The following is a 9,456-nucleotide window of genomic DNA, read 5'->3' as shown; positions in this document are numbered from 1 at the left end:
TTACCTAATCAAAGCCACAAATAAGTTGGATCTTTAAGGACTAATCAACAATTTTGGTTTTTCCCCGTTTATCTTCGGTTTGATCCAATTCTTGATCTAAACGATTATTTCATTCAATTCATCAATATTAAACATTTATGCATTATATCATGATATGAATGAACCTATAAAACTTCATTTTTTGATACCCTTAATGTTTTACATTGTCGAAACCATTTTTATTTTTATTTTAAAAAATGAAAAACGGGGATCGAATTTTGAAAACCAAACGTGGAGTCACCACCAATCTTTTGTTTTGGTGTGATGGGATCACCTTAATAAAATATTTTATTCCATTTAAATCAATTTTGGCCTACGAAATTCGAGAAAATGGGTTAGCACCCTCACTACGCCCAAAGTTGGTACCGAATTGATTAAGTATTGTCCTTATGTCTAAGATTTAAAGCTATTTTTGAAATATGGTTCCTTTAAAAAAAACATTTGAATGGCTTAAATTGGTCGTCAAAATTCTCTTGTTTCGAAGGTGTATAGCATCACATCCAGCACAATAGGACACGATCCTTTATACCCTCAAAAACATGATAAATTTTTGACTTCCAAAGGTTTATATGTTGAAAATTACAAAAGGATGCCCGATTATTTAGTCCAACAAAAAACCGAAACCCAGCACGGTAGGGCACGATTCCTCGAATTTCCAAACATTGAACATTGCATTGCTTTAGAATTTATAAAATACGAGTGAAATTCTAAAGGAATATTCAATTATTTTGAACAAACCGGAAATCGAAACCCAGCACGATAGGGCACGATTCCTCGAGTTTCCAAACGTTGAACATTGCCTCGTTTTAGAATTTGAAAAACACGAGTGAAATTCTAAAGGAATATTCGATTATTTTGAACAAACGGGAAATTGAAACCCAGCACGATAGGGCACGATTCCTCGAATTTCCAAACATCAAACATTGCCTTCGTTTTAAGGAATTTTCAGACGAATAATTATAAAACCAGCTTACAACGCATTAATTTTACTTAAAATAAAATGGAATACTTAGTTTTAAAAAAAAAAGTTGAAAATTATAATGCAACATTTGTAGACCAAGAGAAAAAATAATAATCACAGGATGATATGCATGCATAAAATACAACACTTGGTAAATGAAGATAACATAACCTTATTTAATCAACAAACAAAATAAACAATTAAATATAATTAATCTAAAAAACATAACCTAATTTTCAAGCATGTATGGAGGATAATTGATATCATAATACAAAACAATGAATAAATAATATGCAACGACAATGTATATAGTATAATATAAAAGTCATTACCATAAAATGCACGAAACAAGATGGAAATTAGTAGTCAATGTGGTATGAGTCAATTTTAAAATAATGGTGGGCTAATGAACATATAATATATATAATATATGGATTGATGAATTTGAAATAATTCGCGTAAAAAACTAGGTATGTATATAGTTATTAAAATAGATGTTATAGAGCGAATACATTTGGATCCAAATAATATGCAAAATACAAATATTTATTAAAAAAAAGCAATATACACACAATAAAGGAAATTTTAAGTAATACATAAAATTCAAAAAATAGTAAAAAAAATACACATATACTAAAAATATAATCTTAGGAAATAAATTATACATAATAGATTAAAAAAACACATATATCTATATCTATATATATATGTAAATTTTAAAAGCAATTATATGTAACAATAGCATGGAGTTAAATATGTATCTAGGATCAAATATATGTATCAATATATACAAAACATTCAAACAAAATATCATAAAAATGTTAAAGTAATTTAATGTAAAAAGAATTTGAAAACAATGATTTTATAAAACAAAATAAAGTTATCAAAATGGCTCAACACATATGCAAAAAATATTGAGAACTTCAAAATAATTGGCATTACAAATTGAAAACTCGATGAGAATAATACACGTACAAATATATATAGAATACTTAAAGAAATATTGTGCAAAATGTTAAAATAATATAATAAATAAAAAAACTTCAAACTCATTGCACAAATAAAAGCAAACAAGATTATTAAAATGGATCAACACATGCAAGAATATTAAAAGTATTTTAAAAATGGTAAGCTACACAAATAGAAAAAGTAAATTAAAACTGAATTAAAATAAGAGGGATAATTCAAAAATAAAAGAAACCCAAAATAGGGACCAGCGTGCAATATGCTCAAATTCACAAGGACTAAAGCTGGAATTATTCCAGATCCCAAAACACCTCATTGAGGCGTGGACCCAATCGCAAATAAGCACTAATTACAGGGTTAAATTTTAAAAAAGAAATAAAACAAACAACATGAGATTGAACGACCGCGCAAAGGGGGCGGACCTGGCGCGCAATTAACCCTTTCAAACAAAAGAACGCGGATCCAGCCTACCGATCAGGTCAAAACGCGGATCCTTCCCCCTTTGGGACGGCGTCGTTTTTAATTTTGCTGTTAGACCTTCATTCTCATCCATTTTTTCTTAAAACACATCCAATCTCTTAATTAAAGAAACAAAGCTATTAACCCACTCTATTAGGGCTTCATTTAGCATGTAGCCACCGGATCACCATTCTATTTGGTGGCCGACGATGCGCGAACAGTAGCCAGATCTTGCCAACGGATGCCACGACCATGGAAATCTGGTAAGTTTGCTCTTTCCCTCTTTCTTTCTTTTTTTAAAAAAAACTTCAAATCCTATACTATCCTTTAAAAAAAACGAAGCAAAATTAGAAGAGTAACAAAAACCCAACACTGTTCGACCCTCGCCCACATTTCCATACTTTTGAGATATTTGGGCTCTCATCGGCGTCGATTCAAGCATCCCTTTTTTCTTTTTTTTCATGCTAAAATTGCAAACAAATCGATAGAAACGGAAAAAGGGCAGTAAACAGATTTTGAATTCACCTTTTTGATAACCTTTTTGATTTTTGATTACTTTTTTTGGTATTCAATATGCGTAACGTTTACAGATGATGAAATCTCTTGGCTTTATAGCCGAAAAGGAAAATCAAAATAAAATAAAAAATACAATTTTTTCTATATATTTTTTTGTATTTGCTGTTGTGTTTGTCCTTTGCTTGTCTTCTTTTGCAGGTACGGAGGCAACGTGGCGAAGGTAGCTGGCGTGTACGGAGGCTGCTGGTGGTTGTACGGCGCTTAGAGGCTAAAGGCTGCTGTGGAGCTGTTGCGGCGCAAGAGGGTGACCTAGGGTTTCTGTGATTGCCAAACTTTCAGGCCATTTGGGCCTGCTTTGTTGTGTAATATTGGGCTAGGGTTATTTTGGGCCAATGAACTGTTAATATTTGTTGTAAATGGGTTGTAATATTTGGACTGTTATAATATTTTTATTATAATTTATTCTCTCTCTTTTTTTGTTTTGTGTTTGTAAGGGCCCGGGCCAAAATTGGTTCTTACATACATTTTATTCAATTTAGTCCCTAAAATCGAAATAGTTATAACTTTCAATTTTAAGCCTCGATTTAAAAACCGACTTCAATTACATTTATTTCAGACCCTCCACTATCTATTATTATTTAAATTTCATATAAATTTCACAATTTATTCACTTTAGTCCTTATGTGCAAAACTAACAATTTACACATTACAATTTAGTCCTTTTTCACATCTAAGCTTAAAATCTATCAACTTAACACCAATTTCTTCAGAAATCACCAATGACAACTTCTAAAAACTTTAACAGTTTTACAAATTGGTACATGGGCTAGCTAAATCAAGCTTTCATAACCTTAAAAACATACAAATTACAAGAAAAGTACTTGGAAAAGGTTGCCAATTAAGGACCGAAAGCTTCGAGCTCAAAAATGATTTTTTTTCCCTTTAGGTTATATGTTACTTCAATGAAGAAGAAGAAAAAGAAGAAAAAGAAGAAGAAGAAAAATAAAGATGACAAATGCACTAAGTTACCTTTATATACTTAGTTTAAATATTAATTAATCAAAATTAATTAATTGAATCTTAATTACTTAACCTTAATCATAATTAACTAAAATTCGTGGATGTTAACATCATTCTCCACTATTGGATGAAATAAAATGGTTTATTTACCATTTGGAACCTTTAGCTATTTAAAAATCTATAGTGATAAGACTTTTACAATTAGTCCTTGTACCCTAATTAAGCAATTGATAGACAAAATTGAAGGACTAAACTTTAATTTTATTATACCAACTCCGTGAATATTCATATTTGATATTTATGGATTTAGTTTACGAAAATGGAGTTCCAAAATTATCTTTTTTAACACTACTGAAAATTGGATTATTATAGTGTTAGTATAAGGCATCTAATTATTATGAAGCTCAACTAGGCATGTTAGGACTCAAACCATGAATGTGAGGCATATAGGTCACTTGTAGCAATAGGTTTGCCCAAGTGGTGCCATGGTTGTAGGTAAGTGGGTCATACACGCACAAGTGAGCTTCATAATTATTACACGCCTATATTGACACATCTCTTTTGAGCTCTACAACTCCACCAACTAAGATGCTCCTAACAATGAGAAGTAGGTCCACTAAGCAACCGCTCAGGACATGTTGGCTCTTGGTAGAGCATAGGAGACAAAACCATCACCGAGGAACAATACATTTGGTTGTTAAGAGACCGTCAAGCAACATTTTCTCCTAAAAAAATCGACTCCTCAAAATACATTTTATCAATGTAAAGATATTTTTAAATTTTTAATATCAAATAAGTAGTGATTTAAGCTTACAAAATGGTAAAGACCAAACCAAAAAGAAGAGTCTAGGGAAAGAAAAAAACATCAAGCCTTAGACTAGGTCCAATCCAACTAGTTATTTTTAAGTTGGAAGGTTGGTTAGCAGCTAAAGTAATGATAGTTCAAAATCAAACCCAACAAATTAACTCAAACACTTATTCCAAAATTTAACTTAGACATTTCAAATTCAAATTTTAATACAAAATCATGATGGTGAAACTTGTCCAATCTATAACTCAACAGTCAAATTTATGAAATGTTAAACATCAAACACTTTTCAATTTTGCTCTCCATTTACATTTTTAATCAATACAATATCTATCATGAATTATTCTTATTCATAATTTTCAATAACCAATTTAGGTGGTAACTATTTCTTATTTATTTATTCTTGGAATTGAATTCAACATGCTATATTTAATATATTATTTGGTATCTGAATTTAATTTTAATGTTCAATTTGGTACTTAAATTTATTTTTTTGTTCTAATTTGATATCTATGTTTAGGTTTAATGTTCACTTTGGCACATGAGTTTTTTCAATTTGATATTTAAGTTTTCTTTTTATTTCAGTTAAGTGCTTAATTTTGGCTTCAATATTTAATTTAGCACCTAAACCTTTTATCGCATGATATCTTGTTGGCATATTTCCTTTTATCGTGATTAAGGTGACAAATTTATGAAATCTACAACACTTTTTAAAATTATAGATACTTCAACTTTATGTGTTAGCCTGATAGTTAGGGTGTTTATAGTCTTAAGTGTGATTTAAGTTTAAGTCGCGCTAATCATTTTACTGTTAAAACTTTGCCCTCCTCTTATAATTCTCGAAAGAAAAAGTATACACACCTCATTTAAATTAACTTATTAGTTCTTTTTTTAGACTTACTCGTGATGACGGTATGACTTTTATCATACAATTGATGTTTAAAAATATATTTATGATTTTATGTTGTTTATTGAATGAGTAAAAAAATGTAAACAAAATCGAATTCATTAAACCACTTCGCCTTTTTATATAATTTTTAATGGTGTATTGTAAGTTATATTTTTTATAATAAATCTTTTTAATTTACTTATATTCAATAATTTAATTTACAATTTTATATAATAAGTTATTGTAAAATTTAAAATCATTTAAAAAAAATCTTCTTAAGTTTATAATTTTTTTTATAAATTAAATACACTATTAAAATCTAAATACATATTTAAAATATAATTAATGTTATACCGATATTTAAATTTAATTAATAATCTATATTCACCTTTTAATAATTCAAAATTAAATTAGAAACCACAATCTATTATTATAATATTTATATTTAAAAAAATTTAAATTATTTTGTTTTTAAAATTAAATATAATTATATTATTTAAATTTAAAATAGATATATTTATAATTTTGAAAATTATAATTAATAAATAGTAGGAAAAAAAACAAAATCAAACCTTAGAAAATGAGAGGCATTAAACAAATACCAAATGGCAAAATAAAAAGTAAAAAATAACTTGAAAATCCGTTAAGAATGGAAGCCAATCTTTTTTTTTCCCCAAAAAATATATGAATAAAAACAAATTAATCCAACGGCTCACATTCACTCTCATGCCCTTTATAAACTCCCCTTCCTCTCCTCTCTTCCCTCGTCGTCTGCTTCTCACTTTAATCCTCGCTTTTCTCTGCCATCAACCACTTCCTCGTTTTCTCAAGGTCCTTTACCCTTCATTTTTCTGTTTTCTTTTCTGGGTTGTTTTCTTAATAGGATCTATGCATCACTGGATTGTCATTTGTTAATGTATAGCAGGTTGTAGAAGATGGCAGAGGGCGAGGATATCCAACCCCTTGTTTGCGACAATGGAACAGGAATGGTTAAGGTAAATGATTAAAATTGCCTCTCTTTTTTTATTATTATTGTTATGTAATATTAAGATTAAAGGCTTATGAAATGTTTATGTTTAGGCTGGATTTGCTGGGGATGATGCACCACGAGCTGTGTTTCCTAGCATCGTCGGTCGGCCTCGGCACACCGGTGTAATGGTTGGTATGGGCCAAAAAGATGCATATGTTGGTGATGAAGCTCAATCAAAAAGAGGTATTTTGACATTGAAATACCCTATTGAACATGGTATTGTTAACAACTGGGATGATATGGAAAAGATTTGGCATCATACTTTTTATAACGAGCTTCGTGTTGCCCCGGAAGAACACCCCATTTTACTTACCGAAGCCCCTCTTAACCCTAAAGCAAATCGTGAGAAGATGACCCAAATTATGTTTGAGACCTTCAACGCACCTGCTATGTATGTCGCCATTCAGGCCGTGCTCTCTCTTTATGCCAGTGGTCGTACCACCGGTAAGTAACCATTGAGTGGCTAATGATTTTAATAATTTTAGTATGGTTCTCATAATTACATCTTGTTCTGTAGGTATTGTGTTGGATTCCGGAGACGGTGTTAGCCACACGGTCCCTATATACGAAGGTTACGCCCTCCCGCATGCTATTCTTCGTATCGACTTGGCTGGCCGTGACCTCACCGATAACCTTATGAAAATTTTGACCGAACGTGGATATTCATTCACAACCACAGCCGAGCGGGAAATCGTTAGGGACGTGAAGGAAAAGCTATCATACATTGCTCTGGATTTCGAGCAGGAATTAGAGACCTCTAAAACAAACTCATCGGTAGAGAAGACTTACGAGTTACCAGACGGTCAGATTATTACCATCGGGGCCGAGCGTTTTAGATGCCCTGAAGTGCTTTTCCAACCATCGATGATCGGTATGGAAGCTGCAGGCATCCACGAGACAACTTACAACTCGATAATGAAATGCGACGTCGATATTAGGAAAGACTTGTACGGTAACATTGTACTCAGTGGTGGTACAACTATGTTCCCCGGTATCGCTGATAGAATGACCAAGGAGATCTCGGCTTTAGCTCCTAGCAGCATGAAGATTAAGGTTGTTGCTCCACCTGAGAGGAAGTATAGTGTCTGGATTGGCGGCTCGATCTTGGCTTCCCTTAGCACATTCCAACAAGTAAGTTAATTTACTTTTACATTACATGCTCACATTTCGTTCGATCGATGTCTTACATTAACCTATTCGGTCGCAGATGTGGATCTCCAAGGCAGAGTACGATGAATCGGGTCCATCAATTGTCCACAGGAAATGCTTCTAAATGGTTTTCGACATGAGCTTTGTTCTATCAACATATGTTTATTCTCTTGTCGGATAAAACGATAAAGCATCAGAGAAAGAGAAATGTTTCATCGTGTGTGGACCAATTCTTTCAATTCTTTTTAATGAGAAGTTGGTTTTTTTACCATCTATATCTGGTTTCTGTGGAATCCCATCTTCATCCATTACTGCCATTACTATTTTGCATTCTAAATTTATTAAGAACCAAACTTGAATAGCTCGATCAAATAACCTTAAATGATTTGAATTTAAAGTGATTAAAATATCAACTCAGAGTAGAATTCAAAATTATTTTACTTAAAAGATTAAAACTTTAAATTCAAATGACAATGATGTGAATACAAAATGACCTGCGAAATTATAAAATGTAATGATATTGAAAGTGCTATTTCCATACAATTTTTAGCCGGGATTGGTGGCTGTGATTGAATTTGAATCCTTAATAGGTTGAGAATGGATGGATTTCAAGAACTGAAATGTCTTTTTCTCTTCATTTAAAAGCTTCAACTGCTTGCCCCATTTTGTTATTCGTTTGAAATTTGAATATGCTTACAGTTTAGATTTTGATTGAAAGAAAATAACCCCAAATTTTTGTTTTTTTGTTCAACTAGTAATACCCTCGTAATAGGATTAAAGAAATGGAAGATGGAGATTATTTAAGTTTATTTGGCTGGAATTTAAGATTTAGGGTTGATGGAATGTAAGATTATCTAGAAATAATGACGAAGTTAGAAAATTTATTTAAGAGGGTCAAAGTTAAATTATAATTTTTACTATAGTAAAAATACAATTTCATATCTTTATAATTTTTATTTAATTAAATTAATTTTTTATCATTTTTAGGTGGCTAAAATGTAATTTTATTTTTATTAATTTAATTTTTTTAAAATTTTAGGGGGTCAGGCCCTACTAGCCCCTATCTAGAAGCACATTCTATTAAATTATAGAATTTATTTTTCTTAAAAAATTTAATTCTTTTAATAATTTTTAATCTCAATTTTCACAAAATTATTATACAATTATACAATTTTTACTTTTTATTGAGAGCACTAGTGGTTAGAGTTGTAGGACACCAAGGGATACATGCTTGTTAGATTATTGTTTTGCAAGGTTTTTAAAATTGTACCAATTCTAAAAATTGATCACACTATCAATTTTTGGTTCAATTAATTTATTTGGTTCAATTAAATATATTATTAAAAATAAAAAAATTTATTTAACCGATCTTACCGATTCACAAATTAATCAATATCCAACCTCTTATTCTAAAAACAATGTTGTTTTCTAAGGATTTTGTTCTCATCATTTGTATCACCCTCTAAAGCAGAAACCATCATTTTTCTGTCCAAGCAGCATCAATCCCGTGGAAGACATAAATTCACAATCTTTACAAAACCATAACCGAAGCAATTTCACCTATGTACTTGGCATGCTCAAGAGTACATTCTTCTCTTTTTGATACTTTCTAAATGACA

General features: G+C 30.8%; 1 protein-coding gene and 1 long non-coding RNA gene across 3 annotated transcripts; both read left to right on the top strand.

Annotated features, from left to right (window-relative positions):
- The first annotated feature begins 2,316 nt into the window (after positions 1 to 2,316).
- LOC121212157 (uncharacterized) lies at positions 2,317 to 3,403 on the top strand. Its single transcript, XR_005907359.1, has 2 exons — positions 2,317 to 2,688; positions 3,140 to 3,403. It is a non-coding gene; the product is annotated as an uncharacterized lncRNA (long non-coding RNA).
- A 2,995-nt stretch (positions 3,404 to 6,398) lies between these two features.
- Positions 6,399 to 8,112, top strand: LOC107886203 (actin-like). Of its 2 annotated transcripts, none has more exons than XM_016810075.2 (5): positions 6,399 to 6,489; positions 6,584 to 6,653; positions 6,739 to 7,132; positions 7,206 to 7,819; positions 7,896 to 8,112. In XM_016810075.2, exons 2-5 carry the CDS (start codon positions 6,594 to 6,596, stop codon positions 7,959 to 7,961), a joined length of 1,134 nt encoding a protein of 377 aa, XP_016665564.2. In that variant the 5' UTR covers positions 6,399 to 6,489; positions 6,584 to 6,593; the 3' UTR covers positions 7,962 to 8,112. The 2 variants fall into 2 exon arrangements, with proteins under 2 accessions (XP_016665564.2, XP_040940377.1); XM_041084443.1 differs by having other exon boundaries at positions 6,425 to 6,489; positions 6,581 to 6,653.
- Positions 8,113 to 9,456: the final 1,344 nt, after the last annotated feature.

The sequence above is a fragment of the Gossypium hirsutum genome, chromosome A13 (genome assembly GCF_007990345.1).
Source record: "Gossypium hirsutum isolate 1008001.06 chromosome A13, Gossypium_hirsutum_v2.1, whole genome shotgun sequence".
NCBI classification, from domain to species: domain Eukaryota; kingdom Viridiplantae; phylum Streptophyta; class Magnoliopsida; order Malvales; family Malvaceae; genus Gossypium; species Gossypium hirsutum.
This window is presented reverse-complemented; position numbering and strand designations above follow the sequence as displayed.